The 21,759-nt window shown below is 34.3% G+C and overlaps 2 protein-coding genes and 1 pseudogene across 3 annotated transcripts; 1 reads left to right on the forward strand and 2 right to left on the reverse strand.

The window, feature by feature from the left end:
• Window positions 1-208: 208 nt before the first annotated feature.
• LOC109168340 lies at window positions 209-3,206 on the forward strand. 2 transcript variants are annotated; one of them, XM_019317351.1, is made up of 8 exons: window positions 209-347; window positions 1,085-1,151; window positions 1,263-1,345; window positions 1,710-1,790; window positions 2,156-2,245; window positions 2,340-2,393; window positions 2,859-3,103; window positions 3,151-3,206. In XM_019317351.1, the coding sequence occupies exons 1-7, from the start codon at window positions 306-308 to the stop codon at window positions 3,096-3,098; spliced, it is 657 nt and encodes a 218-aa protein (XP_019172896.1). In that variant the 5' UTR covers window positions 209-305; the 3' UTR covers window positions 3,099-3,103; window positions 3,151-3,206. The 2 variants fall into 2 exon arrangements, with proteins under 2 accessions (XP_019172896.1, XP_019172895.1); XM_019317350.1 differs by having other exon boundaries at window positions 2,859-3,157.
• Window positions 3,207-3,320: 114 nt separating this feature from the next.
• LOC109168339 lies at window positions 3,321-13,291 on the reverse strand (annotated as a pseudogene).
• A 4,332-nt stretch (window positions 13,292-17,623) lies between these two features.
• Window positions 17,624-21,509, reverse strand: LOC109168358. The gene is made up of 5 exons (XM_019317371.1): window positions 21,102-21,509; window positions 20,714-20,945; window positions 20,190-20,631; window positions 18,447-19,040; window positions 17,624-17,630 (listed from the first exon to the last, which is right to left on the reverse strand). The coding sequence occupies exons 1-5, from the start codon at window positions 21,507-21,509 to the stop codon at window positions 17,624-17,626; spliced, it is 1,683 nt and encodes a 560-aa protein (XP_019172916.1).
• Window positions 21,510-21,759: the final 250 nt, after the last annotated feature.

Raw genomic sequence — 21,759 nt, forward strand, 5'->3', positions numbered from 1 at the left:
CTGTACATTCATAACGGCATAACTGTACATTCATAATAAAAAATAAAAAAAATAACGCCGTTAACGGCAAAACGCGCACGAATTTTTTTTTTTTATAACTAAATGAGGCGTTTTTTTTTAAAAACGATGTCGTTTTGGGCCCGTGTCCACAATGAATTGTGGACACGGGTCCAGGGCATAATTTGCCACTGCAATGGCGGTGATTGAAGAAGCGCTTTAGTTTGTTCATCGCGCCGAGCTCTGTTTTCACTTTTCACTCGGCGTCGTTTGTAGAATAGAAATTGGAGTGGCCGCCTTCCGTAATCATGGCCGTTACACCAAATCCCTGTGAATCTACGAAACCACAGGTATTCAATCATGACTGTTTTTCTTTAATGGTTCTATGTATTCACCTTAATTTTCTAGGATTCTCGTATGTTTATTTGGTTGCTCAATTACACAATGATCTCCGACTCTGTTGTTGAACTCAACATTCACCAGTTAAATGATCTCCGAGTCTGTACTAAATATTGAGTTCCATGATGTTCGGACATTTCGACAAGTGTTTATTGTATTTGAATTGAATTTGCACTGGAGTTCATGGAATACCAACCGTCTGGATTGTATTGCCAAGATTGAAATTTCTGTTGTTCTTGTATGATAAATAATCTTTATAATAGTAAATGTTGTTGTTATAAAAACAAAATTGAATGCATTATAGTTTTAGGTTTTGCTTGGTCTGGACATGGAAGGAATCAAATTGTTTTGAGATTTAGATTTAATTATTTTGTTTTTCATCGGTGAAGTTCTGAGCTTAATGCAGTAATTTATTTGGTCTGGACATGGAATCATATTAATATGCTGTTGACTTTACGTTTGCAATTAGGGTAAAGGGCTTACTAAGGTGCTAGAGATTCTTATTGGTTAATGGAAGTAATGTTTCTGTGAGATAAAAATCAGTTTCTATTTAGTTTAATGGCCTCGTCTTCTCAGCCCAAATACATTTGGTTAGCAGCTGCCAATGTATGTATATGTTGAAATTGGAATTGGGAAATCGAAGTACTTGAATATTTTACAACTTTGCATACCTTTGTTTGGTCTTCAGGTAGTTGAAAGGGTTGAAGTGCACAAAAATTTGACTGCAAAGACACCCTTGCAGATGAGATCTGATGGTAAATGTAAATTAGATTTTATTTTACATTCACAATTAAGACTGACTAACAATATCAAGGCATTGATCCAAGGTCTAACTTTTGGTGTATATTAATGTTTTGATGGTTCAGGTGTTACAAAAAGAAAACGGATTGGTGGTGGGAGTGCAACTGCAGATCAGACAGAAAGCCTATCTGATATTGATGATAGTGAAGTATGTCATAAACATCCCAGATTCATTTCTTTTTGTTGTTAAAATATAACACTTTTCTGATTATTATTGATTAGATGAGTTGCCACAACACTTTATGGGCACTGGGTGTTTGAAAGTCATCTCTCTCTGCCTCTGCAATCATCTCTAAACCCTCCAATCCTAGATGGTTGAAACAAGTTCTCACCGGAGTGAGGAGGCAACTTTTTGTTCTCTCTAGTTGAAGGGACTTTTACCTAGAAATTGAATTGATTTGAGTGACAGTGACAGTTGTATATTCTGTATTTTATTTGATTGCCCTGTGTCATGTGTGTGCACTATTTGGTTACTAGACATGCTCAATTTGACTGGTTTTTAACATTTGAAGGTTGCTGGATACCTTAACAGCAAAGAGGAGAGGAATTACAAGAAGATTATATGGGAAAAAATAAATCAGCAGTATGCCATGGTATTTTTTATTTGTTTCTCTTTCTCCCCATTTCTTCTACCACACACTGTTTTGTATGGTATAGGTGATTTCGCAGTCGAATATATCTGCTGAACTATCATAGGAAAGGATGAACTTTTGTTTTCCTAAAGAAGTCCACTTTGATGCCTCTGGGTACCCACGTTCTTGCTAACCTCCGAGTACTAAAGCTTTTGTGTGGTTGGAAATGAGGGCAATATGTGTTTTGTTGCTAGGATATTTGTCGTGGATGTACATTGTAGTGCATAGTGACACTGATTATGTCATGCATTTCCGGGCTACTGCATTGTATCTGGAATTAATTTAACAATCTATTACGCTGTATTTACGGTGGTGATTTATTGCAGGCGCAGGCCATGGTAAAGAAAGAAACTGAAAGCAAGAAAGATAAATCTGGCAAAGGTACTGCCATGACCACCAAAATAGATGAGAACAAGGTTGGTACTATACACATAGGAGTATAGTGAAATGGTTTTTTCCCCAACAGAGTTTTAGTTTTTGATAATTATGCTGACTGCTTTACTTTTGCAGATACGAAGTTCAAAAGTAAATTATGAAGCTCTGAAGCAACTCACTGACGAACTGGTATTATATCAATTAGATTTTCCTCTACCATTTTTTGATGCTTATTTCCCTGTTATGCCCCCTCTCTCCGTATTCCAACTATCGCATACATTCTAGTGAGGGTGTATCGATATGATTTACTTGCCCCTGCGGTCTGGGGGTGGGTGGGTGTGGTTCTTGGGGTAACACTACGCCTCTATAGTAGCACAGATATAACTTCCAGAGTCCCGTTCAATTACTGACTAGGATTAGGACTGTGTTTGTTTGGACAACTAAAATGTGTGATTTCAAATCAACCTTAAAGATGTAACCTCTTGGACAAACCCAAAACGAGGAAGAACCAAGAGAAATCTTTTATTTTTATTTTGTATGAACATAGATAGAAATGGTTTAAAGTTGGACAGGTTTATAAAATCCTTTACTGGATAGTCCTACATTCGAATATTGATTGGTAAATGTCATTTCATGTATTAAATGTCACTGCAGAACCAAGGTATTGGAGATGCAGAAATAGTAGAAGGGGGTTCGAGATCTCTGTCTTGTGTAAACAGTGGAGGATCAAATGCCAAAGAGGTTAAAGTTTATGAGTCTAATTCCGATGAGCTAGAGGAAGAGGAGGAGAACCTCTGCAGTGAAGATGACGATGTGTTGAGAGACAGTAACTACGAGTTATACGATGAACATGAGTATGGATATGATGATGACATTGATTATGGAAATGTTTGATTGATGTTCATTTATTCTTGGAGTTACTTTATAATCAAAATTTTTGATTGATATTCATTTATTCTTGGAGTTACTTTATAATCAAAATTTTGAAGTTTTTAGGAACAACTAAAATGTCGAGCCCTATAGGGACAAAAATTGAGCTGAATCATTCTTGTAAGGAGACTTGGTTATGGAGATAGCTAGAAAATTTATTAATTACCAAAAGATCATAAATCTTGCTAAGAAAGAGTTTATTCATCATGTTGAAAGAGGGCATTTGCACTGCACCATTACTACAAAGCAAAGAGATAGTGATGGACTGGTTCCCTCCAAATTATGTCAGGGAGATCACATGACATTACTGCTGACTTGGAGAGATGAGCTGGAGCCATTTATATATATATATATATGCTTAATTATATTATGATAGGATCTATGAGTAGGCCAATAATGTGAGGTTTTAAAACTTTTTCAGGATAAGTATATCCATCTTGGTTATATTGGTACGCGACAAAAATCATGTTTGTAAAATTTACAATACGTATGAGAATCTCTGCTGGAATAGGTGTTGGTTTAAGGAGTCCTTCGTTCAAATCCTTGAGAGCGAGTTGAACAAGTTCGTGAAATTTTTCCCCCGTCTTTTCTAGCGATAGGCCATACTCATTCATGTAGTATTCAACCCCAGTTGACAATTGTCCTCTATCTTTCTCAGTCTTTTGAAATGTACAAAATGAGTAACAGCAATTAATTAGTTGATATTAACATGCGTTTAAAGGAATTTAATTTGTTTGATCTTCCAATCTATGGTAATGGTAAAAATGATAAGGCAACATATATATATATATATATATATATATATATATATATATATATATATATATATGAAAAATATAGGCTGTATAGGCAGTTTAGTTGGTCACAGGGTTGAAGTTTGGAAACAATATAATGACCCGATTCAAGTTTCAGGTTGAAGTTTGGAAATAATGACCCGTTTTAAGTTTCACCAACAGTAGTGTGAGAACAACCCTAGCCCAGCTTTTGTGTTCAGTTGAGATGGATGCACTATTGAGCCGGGGCCAGGGGTGGGAATTTCAACCTTATAAAAACATGAAAAATATCCACATTGAATATTGTCTTACCTCAAACGTGGCTATGTCATCGATGAGTCTGCATATGGTAATGCATGCATCAAGAAGTTTAGGATTTTGCATTAACCAATCAAATACTTTCTCATCAGCACACTTCAACCCATAGCATGCTGTTAGGACAAGAACATAGTAGGTGCTAGTAACGAATGCATTTCTAAGGTATTCATCAAAAGCAGGCTTAGGCTTGTCTCCATCAAGGAACCACTTGGCTTCAATAAGGTAGCCTCTCACAAGTTCCTTCATCTAATTAATTATATATATTACAAACACATATCAGATAGATAGATGCCTTAGCTTCCAATAGTTATATACAAACTTATTATATATAATAAATAACAAATTACTTACTCTTTCTATTCCATATGGGACAGCGTATGATCTTCCTTCTTTTGAAAGATCCTTCTTGTACTCATCAAAAAGGTCTAACATAGCTTTATAGCTGATTTTCATGTAGTTTGGTAGCCGATTTATTTCGCTAATGTCCCACCTAAGAAAACACAATTCGAATGGAATAAACTTAAATTAGAGCATAGAACCAAACAATCTTGGTCGAGCTAGCTAGTATAGACCAGATAGAAACATATATGTATATATTAGCATGCACTACACGCAAGTATACCTTTGTATGACATCTGTGTATACTTCTAATTCTTCAATCGTACCATAAGAATCATATGTGTCATCCACAACTGAAACCATTGAAATACTTTTGGCAAGCATGACTCGAGCCTTAGAATATTGAGGCTCAAAATATACTCCTAGTGCCCAAAAATAGCATTCAACTGCTCTATCCCTTGCATAAGGAAGTTTCGTCACAAAGTCCAAATCTTTCCACCACCTACACGTACACACTTAGTTCAACAAAGCTAGCTATGTATGGGTATAGTACAGTAAACTAACAAATTAATTAGCACTATAATTGTCACAGGCTTAGGGTTTAGCAGAAGAAGAAAGGGAAATTGGGGAAGAAGAGAGAAGGGAAATTTTCATTCAATAATAAGCATAAAAATCTGAATGCAAAATACAAAATATATAAGGATAAAGTTTGTTATTTTCGCAGGAGAAGATTGCTTCAACAGCTTCCGGAATCTACTGATGCAACAGCTTCCTTTCTCAAATGCATGTGATTCTTTTTCGATTCCACTTGCCATGTTCATCACAATAATATAATATAAATATCAAACGTAACCTGGATACTTCACTGAGCTCTTGCTTGTGTAACATCTGCAGCAAATTGAAATCCAATTTGGCAAAGCGGAGCAACTCATCGTTCCTGGACGAGTCCACTTCCGCTTGGTACACCGAAATGAAAAACCGGGTTTCGATTCTGGGCATGCCGGTGTGCAATGGTTGATCTAGGGCGTGTGTCACCATCTTTCTTAAACTGCTGTTGGGTTCCAGAAGTGGTGCTGCACATCGGAGACGAGTCGCCGCAAAATCAATCACTCCTTCTAGAACATCGTCGTCACTGCGTGTTCTCGCGTACGAAGCTTCGTACAAACTCAGCAGACCCTTCACATCAGAGCTGTCTCTGAACTTTCATTTCCGTCAACAAAGTTGCTGAAAATATGAGTAGAAATGTTGTAACCATGTTGCCTCATCAACCGAAACTGAAGAGCAACGGTTTCCAAGTCATTCAAGTGGACGGGATGGATATAAATATGTCGGAGTTGATCGTCAATCTCTTTCTCAAAGTGATATGCTATTCCAAGACGCTCCAGCAAATCGATAAATTTTAATTTCTGGGCCACATCATCACTGCAGCTTCCAGTCGGAATCAGCAGGGTAGCCCTTGTTTGTTCCTTCAAAATCTCAATCTCTTTTGCATATGCTTCAGCAACCTGCATGCGGCATTAAGAATGAATACATATATGATATGATGCACATGCGGCAGGGTGGCGCATTTTAAGTACACACACATGCATATTAAACACACAAACAAAATACATTCAAAACACAAACTCACGCATCTTAAGCACAAAATTCACGGACCTAAAGTACAAAAACATACGCATCTTAAGTTTTAACAACAACTAAACACTCACGCACATTAAGTACAAAACTCACGCACCTTAAGCACAAAACTCACGCACATTAAGTACAAAACTCATGCACTTAAAGTTTCAACAACAACTCACATTAAGCACAAAACTCACGCTCACTAAGTACAAAACTCACTCACATTAAGCATTACACACTCACGCACATTAAGCACAAATCTCATGCACCTTAAGCACAAGACTCACGCACATTAAGTACAAAACTCACGCACATTAATCACCCGCACAACTGCACGGGGACATTACCCGCACTAGAACTTAATTATATATATATATATATATATATATATATATATATATATATATATATATATATATATATATATAACTAGGTTCAAATGCGGTTGGTGTGCCCATGTGCGGTGAGAAGAGAGCCATTGATTTTGCTTAAAAGAAAGTCCAGGATTACAAAATTAAAAAAAAAAAAAAAGCACAGTTGTAATTTGGTAATTTTTGCATCTATGTCAAATTTAAGGTGCGTGAGATTTGTGCTTAAGGAGCGTGAGTTATGTACTTAATGTGAGTAGTTGTTGAAACTTAAGGTGCGTGGGTTTTGTGTGTTTAATGTGCGTGTGTTTTGTGCTTAAGGTGCGTGAGTTTTGTGTTTAATGTAATTAGTTGTTAAAACTTAAGGTGCGTAAGTTTCCTTCTTAAGGTCGTGATTTGTATGCTTAAAGTGCGTCAGTTGTGTAAAACTTAAGGTGAGACATTTTAAAAGCTTAGGTGCGTGATTTGTGTTTTAAGGTGTGTGTTTTGTGTACTTAAGGTGCACCATTTTAATGCTTAAGGTGCGTCAACTGCACGAGAACCCTTCCCCGCACCTGAACCCATATATATATATATATATATATATATATATATATATATATATATATATATATATATATATATATATATATATATATATATATATATATATATATATAGAATTAGGTTCTGGTGCGGTTGGCAGCCTTAGGTGCGGTTAAATCTGAGCCATTGATCTTGCTTAAATCAACGTCCAAGATTACCCAAATTAAAAAAAAAAAATGCGTTGACAATTTGGTATTTTTTGCATCTAGGTCAAATTTAAAGTGCATGGGTTTTGTGCTTAATGTGCGTAGTTTTGTGCTTAAGGTGCGTGTGGTTTGTGCTTAAGGTGCGTAGGGTTTGTGCTTAAGGTATGCGGGTTGTGTCCTTAATGTGAGTAGTTGTTGAAACTTAAGGTGCGTGAGGTTTGTGCATAAGGTGCGTGAGATTTGTGCATAAGGTGCGTGGGTTGTGTGCTTAATATGAGTAGTTGAAACTTAAGGTGTGTGAGTTTTGTGCTTAAGGTGCGTGAGTTTTGCGCTTAAGGTGCGTGAGTTTTGCGCTTAAGGTGCGTGATTCGTATGCTTAAGGTGCGTCAGTTTATAAACTGAAGGTGCACCATCTTAATACTTAAGGTGCGTCATTTTAACACTTAAGGTGTGTTGTTGTAGCACTTAAGGTGCACCATTTTAACACTTAAGGTGCGTCATTTTAACACTTAAGGTGCGTATTTTTATCATTTGAGGTGGGCCATTTTTAGCTTATGCTTCTTTCCTCCAGACACGCGTTTTTTTTAAAACTTTCATTGATTTGAGCCGTTGATCTGAATTTGATCAACGACTCAAATCTAACCGCACGAGAAGCTATACCCGCACCTGAACCATTCCCTATGGATACGCTCTAATGCAAACGCTCACCCAGGAGAGAAATAGGAACCATTTACAGCTTTCCACGTGTTTAGATCAGATGTAATTTTAAAAAAATAACGCGCTGGCATTTCCGTAAATAACTCAAACTTTAGTGCAAGTAAATGTGTTATAAGTGCAAGTAGCCGATGCACCTTTGCAAGTAAAAGGTGCAAGTAAAATCACTTACAAATGCAAGTAATTTACATTGTTAACATTCGTGCACCTAGGTGCAACTAATTATAATGTTAGGTGCAACTAGTTATAACGTTAGGTGCATTTAGTATTAATGCTCAGTGTAAATTTTACTTGCACCTGTAATATATTTTACTTGCACTTGTAATATATTTTACTTGCAATTAGGTGCACTATATGAAACTGCTACTTGCACTTGTAATACATTTTACTTGTACTTCGATGTTCAATTATTTATGAAAATGCCAATGCCTTCTGAGTTCTCTCCTGGGCGCACCGTTCTCATTTGAACACAGACACACACACACAGGTTCAAATGCGGTTGGTGTGCCCAGGTGCGGTTGTGCGGTGAGATGACACTATGAGAGTCATTGATCTTGCTTAAATCAACGTCCAGGATAACCAAAATAAAATATAAAAAACAAACGGGGTGGCAATTTGATAATTTTTGCATCTAGGTAGAATTTAAGGTGCACGATTTTTGTGCTTAAGGTGCGTGTGTTTTGTACTTAAGGTGAGTAGTTGTTGAAACTTTAGATGCTTGGGTTTTGTGCTTAAGATGCATGTGTTTTGTGCTTAAGGTGCGCATGTTTTGTGCTTAAGATGTGTGTGTTTTGTGCTTAAGGTGCGTGGAATTTGTGCTTAAGGTGTGTGGGTTTTGTGTTCAATGTGAGTAATTATTGAAACTTAAGGTGCGCGGTTTTCCTTCTTAAGGTGCATTGTTTTCCTTTTAAGGTGCGTGATTTGTATGCTTAAGGCAAGTCAGTTGTGTGAAACTTAAGATGAGCTATTTTAGAACTTAGGTGCGTGATTTGTGTTCTTAAGGTGCTTTGTTGTGTGCTTAAGGTGCGTGGTTTGGGTACTTAAGTTGAGTGGTTTGTGTTCTTAAGGTGCTTTGTTTGTGTGCTTAAGGTGCGTGGTGGTTTGTGTACTTAAGGTGCGCCATTTTAATGCTTAAGGTCAGCTGCACAACCGCACGGGAAGCCATCCCCGCACCTGAACCCTTCCATATATATCAGTGTTGCAAAAATCCTGCCTAGGCACTGATTAATCCCCGCCTAGGCGCTAGGCACTGGACGACCGCTTAGCGTATCACCATATTGGTTATCTAGGTGGTTGGCCGGCTAGGCGGCCGACTAGGCTGCCTAAGCGCCACCTAGGTCGCCTAGGCGGCACCGACTAGGTCGCATAGTCGACCGATTAGCTATTGTTTCCTTCTTTGTTAAATGGGTTATTTCACTCAAAATGATGTGTCATTTTTAGCGAAATAACCCTAAATTGTTCAAACTCTATATTTTTTTTGGTTAATATTTAATATTTTAGTATTAAATATTAAAATATTAAATAGTTTATATTTATCAAGTCTTAAAATTTTTAAAAAATTTAAACAATTAAAAAAAAAATACATTGGCGCCTAGGCGCTAGGCGTCCCCCGAACGCCTAGCGATTTTTTCAACCATGATATATATATATATATATATATATATATATATATATATATATATATATATATATATATATATATATATATACATATAGAATTCAGTTCCCATGCGGTTGTGCGGTTAAATATGAGCCATTGATTATGCTTAAATCAACGTCTAGGATTACCAAAATTAAAAAAAAAAAATGCTTGGCAATTTGGTAAGTTTTTGCATCTAGGTCAAATTTAAGGTGCGTGATTTTTGTGCTTAAGGTGCATGGGTTTTGTGTTTAAGGTGCGTGGGTTGTGTCCTTAAGGTGCGTGGGTTTTGTGTTTAAGGTGCGTGGGTTGTGTGCTTAATGTGAGTAGTTGTTGAAACTTAAGGTGCGTGGGTTTTGTGTTTAAGGTGTGTGAGTTTTGTGCTTAATGTGAGTAGTTGTTGAAACATAAGGTGCGAGGTTTTCCTTTTTAAGGTGCGTTGTTTTATTTCTTAAGGTGCGTGATTTGTATGCTTAAGCGAGTCAGTTGTGTGAAACTTAAGATGAGCCATTTTAAAACCTTAGGTGCGTGATTTGTGTACTTAAGGTACTTTGTTGTGTGCATAAGGTGCGTGGCTTGTGTACTTAAGGTGCGTAGTTTGTGTTCTTAAGGTGCTTTGTTTGTGTGCTTAAGACGCATGATTTGTATACTTAAGGTGCGCCATTTTAATGCTTAAGGTGTGTCAACTGCACAATCGCACGAGAAGCTATACCCGCACCTGAACCCTTCCGTGTGTATATATATATATATATATATATATATATATATATATATATATATATATATATATATATATATATATATATATATATATATATATATATATATATATATATATATATATAGGATCCGGATCAGGTGAGGACCTAATCTTAGGTGAGGACGTGAGGACTAATCTTGTGCGTTTGTTTTTTTATTTGGATGGCCCATATTTGAGTTTTTGAGATGACATGAATTGATCTTTTTGTTAAAGTGGGGTAGTAGTGTCTTTTTCTATTCTTTTTTTAAGTGTGAACGCATGTGTAATTCTTGGCCAAATTGGTTTCCGATTTTCTTGGATCATTACCGTTGCAATTTGGAGCCGCGATTTTTTCATCATTGATTTCCTAATCAGTATATTTTTATTTTTTCCGCTCGTTCTTTTGAGTATAATATTGTCTATATTTGGATTGTCGTGTATATGTATAAATGCCTGGGTAGTACGATTGTGCATTCGTGTGTGCTGATTGTGCAACCTTGTGTTGTAAGTTGTGCACCATAGGCTAGAGAGTGTGCATTATAGCACATAGTTCAGTGCATTGTAGGACATTGGGATGTCCACTGTATGATTTTTGGCGGGGTTTGAATGCACAACAATAAAGTTATCGATGCACGACACTCAGTATAGGAATGCACAACATTTTGTATAGGAATGCACATCTTTTAATAAGACTGATTTACCCTAAATTTATATATTTTAATATTTTAAAGGAATTTGTTTTCTTAATCCGTGTGATTTGTTCCTTTTAATCTCAGTCATACATCATTCTGATTTAGTGGTCTAGATTAGTCCTCACGTCCTCACCTAAGATTAGGTCCTCACCTGATCCGGACCCTATATATATATATATATATATATATATATATATATATATATATATATATATATATATATATATATATATAGAATTGCATTCAGGTGCGAATGAAGTTCCCAGGAAGGAATATGCGAACCAATCAGCGCGCGACACGTGTCCAGATCTAATGGATTAAAAAAACGCGGTAGCATTTTCGTAAATAATTGAACATCGAAGTGCAAGTAAAATGTATTATAGGTTCAAGTAGTGCACCTATAGTTATAAGTAGTTGCACCTGTAGGTATAAGTAGTTGCACCTGTAGGTATAAGTAGTTGCACCTGTAGGTATAAGTAGTTGCACCTATAGTTATAAGTAGGTGCACCCAAATGAATGAATGGTTGCAGGAAGTGAATGTTAACAAGAAAAAATTACATGCATTTATAGGTGAAAGTAGATGCACTTATAGTTATAAGTAGTTGCACAGATAGTTATAAGTAGGTGCACCAAGGTGAATGAATGAGTGCGGGAAGTGAATGCATGTTAACAAGACAAAATTACATGCACTTATACGTGAAAGTAGTTGCACCTATAGTTATAAGTAGTTGCACCTATAGTTATAAGTAATTGCACCTAGGTGAATGAATGGTTGTGGGAAGTGAATGTTAACAAGGCAAAATTACATGCACTTATAGGTGAAAGTAGGTGCATTTGTAAGTGATTTTACTTGCACTTCGATGTTCAATTATTTACGAAAATGCCACCGCGTTTATTTTAATCTATTAGATCTGGACACGTGTCGCACACTGATTCGTTCGCATTTCCCTCCTGGGCACTTATTCGCACATATATATATATATATATATATATATATATATATATATATATATATATATATATATATATATATATATGTATGTATATATCTCGTTCAGGTGAGAATGCCTTGCCCAGGAAAGAAATGAGAATGCATGTCATCCGTCCACGTGTTCATATTTAATTGATGAGAAACACTGATTTTTTTTTTTTAAAATGCTGTGGCATTTTCGTAAATAATTGAACATCAAAGTGCAAGTAAAATGTATTACAAGTGCAAGTAACAGTTTCGTATAGTGCACCTAAGTGCAAGTAAAATTTACACTGAGCATCAATACTAAGTGCTCGGGACTTTATAACTAGGTGCATCTATAGTTATAAGTTGTTGCACCTAGGTGCACGAATGTTAACAAGATAAAATTACTAGAACTTGTAAGTGAAATTATGTGCACTTGTAAGTGATTTTACTTCAAGGTTGCAAAAAACGTTAGGCGCCCCGTAGGTGCCAAGGGGGCGCTTAGGCGCCGATTTTTTATTTTTATTTTTTAAAATATTATAATTAAAAATTGTGAAATTCACTAATAAAACATAAGGTTCCTCTAGTTTTTTCTTACAAATTATTTACATAAGTGGTTGTAAAATCGTTTTGAATATTGTTAAAAGCATCTAAATACATAAAAAATTAAAATTAAGAGCAAAAGAAGCATTCTTTGGAGAAATTAGAGAAGGCGATTTGAAATTTTTTTTTTGTCCAAAACGGACAACCGAGTCAAAAGTTATGCCTTCCCGAACTTTTAACACTTTACAACACCAAAAAAAAAAAAAATTAAATAAATCGCCTAACCGGCTCCGCGGCCGATTCCGGCCTTCCTCGCGTCAGCCGGCAGTCGCCTAGCGTCTAGACGCGATTTTTGCAACATTGTTTTACTTGCACCAAAATTCGAGTTATGTACAAAAATACCACTGCGTCGTTTTTTAAAAAAAATTACATCTGAGTCGATGATTTGACACGTGAATGGCTATAAGTCATTCTTATTTCTCTCTTGGGCGACAATTCTCACCAGATCACGCTCATATATATATATATATATATATATATATAATGAATTGAAGTATGTAAGTACCTGATTGTCAATGGAGAATGCATGGAAGCAATAACGAGCCCATAAAGTAGGAGGGAAGTTATCGACAGGGCGTGGGAGATGGTTTTCAAAGTTGATTGCCATTATATGGCCAATGCGGGAGATGGAGATGTATATGTATGAGGTGAAGTCGCTTTATTAGGCAATATGATGATAAGAAATGAAAGGCCAAGATAAGGCACCTGTACTTATACTACTTCCAATCCTTGTACTCACAATACACGTGATAAGTCTGTCAAAATAAGATTTTTTTTTTTTTTTTTTTTTTTTTTTTTTTTAAGTATTACTGACTCTGTTAGAATGCAATATCTGTTTCTAAATACTTTTTCAACTTACTGAAGCACAAATAGTTAATACCACTTTCGCTGAGACTCGAACCCACAACTTGGTCTCACTAGACCACAAGGTCCTTGGCAACATATATGTAACTTAAGGATCAGATATATAATTACTTATATTGATGAGATATAAGTATTTAAGGTAACTGCGTCTTCTCACTCTTGGTTAACATCTATCTATAGTTTTGAGTAGAAGTGAGAGTTACAGTAGCAGCTCAAGAAACTTCTCGACACTCTGAGGACTAATCAACCTTCTCAACATATAGGTTAGTACAGTTATTAATTATGTGTACTGATTTGTATGGCTACAATTTTCCCAGAGGTACTAGCCTACTAGGCTCATAGTTAGACTAATTAAGTTACGTATAGAAGAAGAAGTTACGTATAGAATTTGACTATATATCATTATTTTTAAAGTTACGTATACATATAGAATTTGACAGGTAGAAGTGATTAAAACAATATATATATAGGTTAGTACGGTTATTAATTATGTGTAGTGATTTGTATGGCTACAATTTTCCCAGAGGTACTAGCCTACTAGGCTCACAGTTAGACTAATTAAGTTACGTATAGAAGAAGAAGTTACGTATAGAATTTGACAAGTAGAATTTGACTATATATCATTTTTTTTTTAAAGTTACATATACATATAGAATTTGACAATTAGAAACAATATATAGGTTAGTACGATTATTAATTATGTGTAGTGATTTGTGTGGCTACAATTTTCCCAGAGGTACTAACCTACTAGGCTCACAGTTGACTATATATCATTTTTTAAAGTTACGTATACATATAGAATTTGACAAGTAGTAGTGATTAAAACAATATATAGCTTGATTTCAAAAAAAAAAAAAAAACAATATATAGCTAAGGACTTTCTAATGTTTAATATTTTGTGACTCAAGCTTTACAACTTACAATTCAATTTGTAAATTGACAAATAAGTGATAAGTTATACATTTTTCTAATTAATTTGAAGGCTTATTTAACTCAGAAATACACTTATATTATCACATCGGAAATAATTTTATTTTTTTTTAAATAATTGGTGTACCAATGGTCCTTTTATTATTTCAATTTTCTTGTTCAAGTATCTAAGACACCAATAATATATAATATGTGACAAAATTGGCGCAAAATAACAATGAGCAATAAGTAAGTGTGAGATCTTTGTGGTCATTACCACTAACCAAAAAAAAAAAAAAAAAAAAAAAAAAACAAGAAAGCAACGGCATGTTCAATTTTTGTTTTTTAAGAACATAAATAAATAGCTTTCAATTGAGAGTGGCCCGCCAACGAATGACCACTCTTAATCGCCCCAGCGGGGTGGATAGTGAGATGCAATTGCGTCTCAATGTCTTTTTTTTTTTTTTTTTTTTTTTTAAATATATATATATATATATATATATATATATATATATATATATATATATATATATATATATATGACAAAATGCAATAATTTGCAGGAGTTTAATCCATAAAAAAAAAAAAAAATTTAACCGCACATAAAAATCAATTCAACCTTTTTATACTGTACTGTACCAAAAATCCAATAAATTCTGTTAGCTAGTATGGTTGCTCTAATGGTTGTTGGCATTTTATTTTATTGGTCATTGTGCCTGGAATAATTAAATATGATTTGGCTGGAATTTAGAAGTCCTTTTTCCAAGAGATAAGCAGTCAATAAATGACAAATAAGGATTAGATATTGCGAAGATACCATCTTCACGTATATTCCAAGTAGGGGTGTAAATGAGCCGAGCAGCTCGCGAGTCGCTTGCTAGCGGCTCGGTCAAAGCTCGACTCGAGCTCGGTCAAAATCGAGCTCGAGCTGAGCTTGAACTGCTCGTTTAGTAATCGAGCTCGAATCGAGCCTAGATATTCTAGGCTCGTGGCTCGTCGAGCCGCTCGCGAGCCATATTATATATAATATATATAATACATAATATAATATAATATAATAATAACAATTAAAATTTAAAATTTAAAATTTTAAACTTAAATTCCCTAAAAGATTTCTATTATTTATGTATGGATAAAAAAAAGTAGTTTGAATTTTAAATCAAAAATATTAAATAGGTCCAATTCAATGTCAAAATCGAGCTCGAACTCGAGCTCAAAATCAAGCTCGAGTTCGAACTCGAACAATCGAGCATCAGTTCTCAAGCTCGATCGAGCTCGAGCTTGAACTCGAGCCGAGCCCTCATTAACGAGCTCGAACTTGAGCCTATCCAGGCTCGAGCTCGGCTCGGCTCGTTTACACCTCTAATTCCAAGTACGTTATAAGCCGTCACTATTTAATCGTCAGTAAATCTTGCTTTGGATAAAATTGCAACATTTTAAATCGATAATAGAATTACAATATATATCAACTACAACTAAATAATAACAACAATCAAGAATGTAAAAAATATTGAAATGTTCCTCAAAAAAGGATGCAGTTCTATTTATCAATAGATAAAATATCATATTAAATGATGTATTTACATTTAGACTAGAAATTTAAGTGTATATAAAAAAAAAGTGTATTTGATTTATTCAAGAATAAATTTTTTTTTTCTATTTCTCATTCTTTGGTCCCATTTTGTCGTTTATGATTTATAAATTTAATTTAAAGTCTTTGCGGCAAATTATATCGTGCACCGCGCGTCAGACACTACAGTGTGTCTAAACCGATACTGTCAAAACGACGTCGTTTTATTTAATGAAAAGAAACAGAATCTTTGCAAAAAATAACTTTGTTCTTCAGTTTCATTTTGTATACACCGCAGTTTCAGTTCAACACAACTACAGTTTCATTTTGATATAATTACAGTTTCAGTCAATATTTATACACTCAAATATGTGAAAATGTTATTTAATTTTATTTTATATACATTATAATTTCATTAAAACACAACTACATGATCATTTGAATATAATTACAGCTTCATTGTACAATATACAATCAAATATGTGAAATGTTATTCAGTTTCATTTTATATATACTGTAGTTTCATTTCACCACAACTACAGTATCATTTTGATATAACTGTAATTTCATTTGATAATATAAAAATAATACGTGTGCCACTGTCGATTTAGGCACACTGTAGTGTCTGACGCGCGGTGCATAATCGATTATGCACTGCGGTGCACGATATAACGACCCAGATGAAGACATGAAGTACAAGTTTCACGTGGCTAATTTAAGTCTTTAATTTGGTCCCATTTGTGGTAGCTTTTAAAAATAACAATGATAAAAGAGTAAATATGTAAATTAATCAATTTCAAGTACACATCATGCAAATAAGTGAAAAACATATTTTAAGTAAAAGTATCATACTGTAACATTACCTTTTTTTTTTTTTTTTTTTTTTTTTGTAAATTCATATAAATACTCATTAATGAATAAAAATAATCATATAGCTAAATATTTTTCGAAAGAGTTAATTTCATTTTTGGTTCTAGATTTATATGTGGCAGTCCAATTTAAGTTATTTTTTTATCAGAACATCTACTTTTGGTCTTAGTATTACTGTGATATGACTATTTTTAGTCATTTATCAACAAAATATTTAAATATCGTTAAATATAAGGACATTTCGGTCTCCAATTATGATTTTTTTAAAAAAATAAACATAATAATATAGTGGCTTAACTTACTTTGTATAAAAAGATTGAAATGTCTTTGTATTTAACTACATTTCAATAATTATGTTGATTGATGACTAAAAATGGTTATGTTACAATAATACTATGACCAAATGTTGTGGATGTTCTAAAAAAAAGAATTAAAAATAGACTGTCACCTATAAATCTAAGATAAAGAAAAAAAGGAATTAACTCTTTTCAAAATGATTAAGAGAAGCTAAGAAAAACTACCAATAAAGTGAAAAAAATGCAATACTTTTAAATGAAGTAAATTTTGATCACCTTCAACCAAATATTTACATCCTAGTACATATTTGTAGGGGTATGCATTTAATTAGTTGCTTGATTAATTTAAATTTCTAAACCTTTAACCATTATTCGAACTGAAATTTTTATTACTGATAATATTTTTGTTTAAACGATTAACTAAAAATTTTAGTTAAATTTTGGAATCCTTAAAATTATAAATAAAAATTTAAATTACCTATTATATCAATACCTATAAAAATTAATATTGTTTAAGATGATCACCAAACAAACAATTTAAGGATTAAATATGATCACATGTATAATTAAGAGGTTAAGTTAATTATTGTGGTATCATAAAGGGACTAAAATGCCTATTTTCCCTTTATTTTTTATTGGCCAAAGTTTAGAAGAAACCCACCTCTCTTTCTATTCCCCCTAGGGTTGTTAACGAAACGAACATAAACGAACGGATGTTGTTCGTGTTCGTTTCTTAAGTTTTTTGGAGTGTCCGTGTTCGTGTTCATTTGTTAAGGTTTTTGAAAATACTGTTTGTGTTCGATTGTTAAGCGTTCATTAGTGTTTGCTAACGTTCGCAAACACATTCACGAACGTGTCCATTAACATTAACGAACACGTTCACGAACATATTCGTTAACATGATGAGAATATAATTGTGTTGTATTCAATAATAATGTATGAGAGTACATGGAGCGAATATATAGAGATGCTAGATAGAATCCTAGTCTAACACGAATAATATAGTCCTAGTCTAATATGAATAATATAGTCCTAATACTAATATGAATAATATAGTCCTAATACTCACCCTCAAGCACAAGGTTGGCTAGCCAAAACATTGAGCTTGTCACGGAGAGAGTTAAAATGAAGAGACGACAGAGACTTTGTGAAAATATCTGCTAGTTGATCCTTGGTTGAAATAAAGTGCACTTCTAACTCCTTTTTGGCTACTTTATCGCGAATAAAATGATAGTCAATCTCAATGTACTTCGTGCGGGCATGAAACACTAGATTGACACATAAATAAGTAGCTCCCAAATTATCACACCATAGCTGAGGAGGAGACGCAGGCGGGATGGTGATTTCATGTAACAGAGAAACGAGCCATGTAACTTCTGCAGATACATCAGCGAGTTCCTTGTATTCTGCTTCAATCGAAGAACGTGCCGAAGTCCGTTGCTTCCGACAAACCCAAGATATAAGATTACTGCCCAAGAACACAGCAAAGCCACTAGTAGATTTCCGGTCATTCGGATCGCCAGCCCAATCTGAGTCAGAATAGGCGTGAATATCCATAGATGTAGATCGAGAAATACGCAGGCCAAGATTCAGGGTGCCTTTGACATACCGCAGGACTCTATTTAGAGATGCCCAGTCTGTAGTAGTGGGAGCATGCATATGTTGACACAATAGATTAACATCATAAGATAGATCCGGACGAGTTACCGTAAGATAATGGAGAGCACCAGCAAGACTCCTGTATTGTGTTGGATCGGCATAGGGAACGACCACGTCGTCTGTGATTTTCGCAGAAGAGACAGGCGTGATTACTGGCTTGCAGTCCACCATGCCAACACGTTTGAGAATATCATTCATGTACCGTTGTTGGGATAAAAGCATACCGCCAGATAACAAGACAGTTCTATTCCCAAGTAGAAAGAAGGCACACACATATCACGAACCTTAAATTCAAGTGATAATTTATCAATAAGAGCAGTAACACGATCTGAGTCAGAACCCATAATTAAAATGTCATCAACATACACCAAGAAATAAAGACGAATATTGTTACGAGAATAGATAAAAAGAGACACATCCGTCTTAGAAGGCGAGAAACCCACATAGACAAGAAAATCATGTAGCCTTGTGAACTATGCACGTGGAGCCTGTTTGAGACCGTATAGAGATTTTTTAAGCAAACATACATGATTAGGTAACGACTTATTGATGTGAGCCTAATTATACACATTTTTAGTATTGATTTAGTTATATTTGTTAGGCTTGAGCTCATGATTTTGGTACTTTAATTGCATAATTCTTTATTTTATCATTTAGATATGATTCACACTTGTTTTGAATGTTTTACGGTGTTTGTTAATATTTTTAAACGATTGTAGGTTAATTTTATGAGTAAGGGAAGTTTTAGGGCGAGTTTGGAGTCAAAATAAACAAAATTAGAGCCCAGGAAACTCGACGTATCAAAAAAATGCCGTAGCATTTATTTTGGAGGAAGTCGCGTTCGACGCGTCGAGCAATGCGTCGAAATCGCGACTTTAATTTACGTCGAAGAGATGCTGTGCGCAACAACTAAAAAGACGGACGCAATTTCCTAAAATGGCAAAGGCAAACTCTTCTCTAATTTGAATGGCGCAATTTCCAAGCCAAGTGGGTTGTAATGATTTCCTAATCATTAAGGAGGCAAAATATTCCAAGATTAATTACGACAATTTCCAAAATAAATTAAGAAAATTACAAATTTGCCCCAACTTTGTACCCACTATGACTCTGTTTGGCAAACCTAGCTGAAAAGTTATAAGCTAGGAGCTGAAAGCTGAAAAGCTATACGCTCGGAGCTGAAAACTGAAGAGCTGTTTAGCTAGCTGTTATGATTGAAAGTGTTTGGTAAAATTAGCTTTTTGATAAGCTGATAAATGTAAAAAGACTAAAAAGGACATCTTCATAAAATTTAAATTAGTTTGTTTACATATTAAAATTTAACATTTCGACTTCCAAAAAAAGTAAACATTTTTTAAAATAAAACTATTAGCATGATCATGATCTAGCATCCCATAATGAAGTAGCAATATTGTTGCGAATCTCCTTCATCTCCATAGAGGCCTGACTTAAATTTTCGTTGATGGAGATATTAGTACTTGAATCTTGAAGGTCATCGGGCGGTATGTAATCTGGATGCTGCTCAAGCACATTAAACATCATGTCATCTTGTGAATTCTTTCGAATATAATTATGTAGTGCAAATGTGACCATAATAACATCAATTTGGGTCTCCACACTAAACTGCGGCATTTTAGCAAGTATCTTCCATCTCTTCTTCAATACTCCAAACGACCTCTCAATACAACTTCGAAGAGAAGAGTGTGCACGATTAAATGCTTCTTGAGCATTAGTTGGCGGCTCTTGTTCAAATTGAGATTGATGATACCTTATTCTTGGATAAGGTACCAAATATCCTTGTTTATCTGCATATCCTTTATCCACCAAATAATATCTTCCTAAAAAAATATAACACTAAACTTTTATAAAGAATAAAATTATATGATTTTTATTAGAGTTAAAGTAATACGAATATGATACCTTGTGGCGGCTTGGGAAAGTTCATTGATGGTGTATTAATAGCATGAAGAAATACACGTGTATCATGTGCTGATCCTTCCCATCCAACAGATATAAAAGTGAAACACATATCGAAGTCACACGCTGCCATAACATTGAAAGTAGGAATTCCTTTTCTCCCTCTATATCGCAATTGATCAGCCTCAGGGATGCACACTGCTATATGAGTACCATCAATACATCCAATACATACAATCCTATTCATCATATATATATATATATATATATATATATATATATATATATATATATATATATATATATATATATATATATTAGATAATCAATCTTATAATAATAATAATAATAATAATAATAATAATAATAATAATAAATGGTCACATTTTACCTTGAAATATGGCATGTATCGTGCATCATTAGTAATGTAAGACGGTATAGATTGAAATGTAGGATCATCTGGTTTTATGATATCACGTGCAAGGCCTTTGTATCCGCTACTCCTACCACTAATTGCTTCCAAAACTTCATGAAATGCTCTACTTATTGTTTCACCGGAACGTTGAAATCGCTCACCAACCTCTCTATTGGAAGCACCCATAGCAAGTGTGTATATAAATATACCAACTTTCTCCACATATGACATATTCCTAGTAGATTGTAATCCATATTTTGAATATAAGTCTTCACATAATTGCTTATACAAATCGGAGTCCATTCTAAATGCATTTACACATCGAATAGGATGTCCATTCAACACTTCTCTCATCCATTCTTGTCCTCTAAAAGGTGAAGTCATACAAGGTTCTTTATAAATATATTTAAAGTAATATGTTTTGGTTAAAGCAATTGTGGCATACGATGTTATAATTGTACAAAGTGCTTGCTTTCTCTTTTTTCTTTTCCGTTCCAACTCCATGATGTACCTAATAAATATAAAATAATGAAACCAATATATTTTAATAAAATATAAAGTAAGAACATATATTTGAAAATATATAAAGTAAAACAAAATGTTTATAATTCATAAAAGTAGTTCATACTAAAAT

This window comes from Ipomoea nil, unplaced genomic scaffold (genome assembly GCF_001879475.1).
Source record: "Ipomoea nil cultivar Tokyo-kokei standard unplaced genomic scaffold, Asagao_1.1 scaffold3197, whole genome shotgun sequence".
Lineage (NCBI taxonomy): Eukaryota > Viridiplantae > Streptophyta > Magnoliopsida > Solanales > Convolvulaceae > Ipomoea > Ipomoea nil.

Excerpts from the sequence above, each read along its gene's own strand:
- LOC109168358 (XM_019317371.1), bottom strand. The coding sequence starts at position 21,509 with ATGACTTCACCTTTTAGAGGACAAGAATGGATGAGAGAAGTGTTGAAT. Across the intron at positions 20,632-20,713 it reads CTTTCCCAAGCCGCCACAAG|GAAGATATTATTTGGTGGAT; the intron begins GTATCATATTCG and ends ATATTTTTTTAG. Across the intron at positions 19,041-20,189 it reads AACAATATTGCTACTTCATT|AACTGTCTTGTTATCTGGCG; the intron begins ATGGGATGCTAG and ends ACTTGGGAATAG.
- LOC109168340 (XM_019317351.1), top strand. The coding sequence starts at position 306 with ATGGCCGTTACACCAAATCCCTGTGAATCTACGAAACCACAG. Across the intron at positions 348-1,084 it reads GTGAATCTACGAAACCACAG|GTAGTTGAAAGGGTTGAAGT; the intron begins GTATTCAATCAT and ends TTTGGTCTTCAG. Across the intron at positions 2,394-2,858 it reads AGCAACTCACTGACGAACTG|AACCAAGGTATTGGAGATGC; the intron begins GTATTATATCAA and ends ATGTCACTGCAG.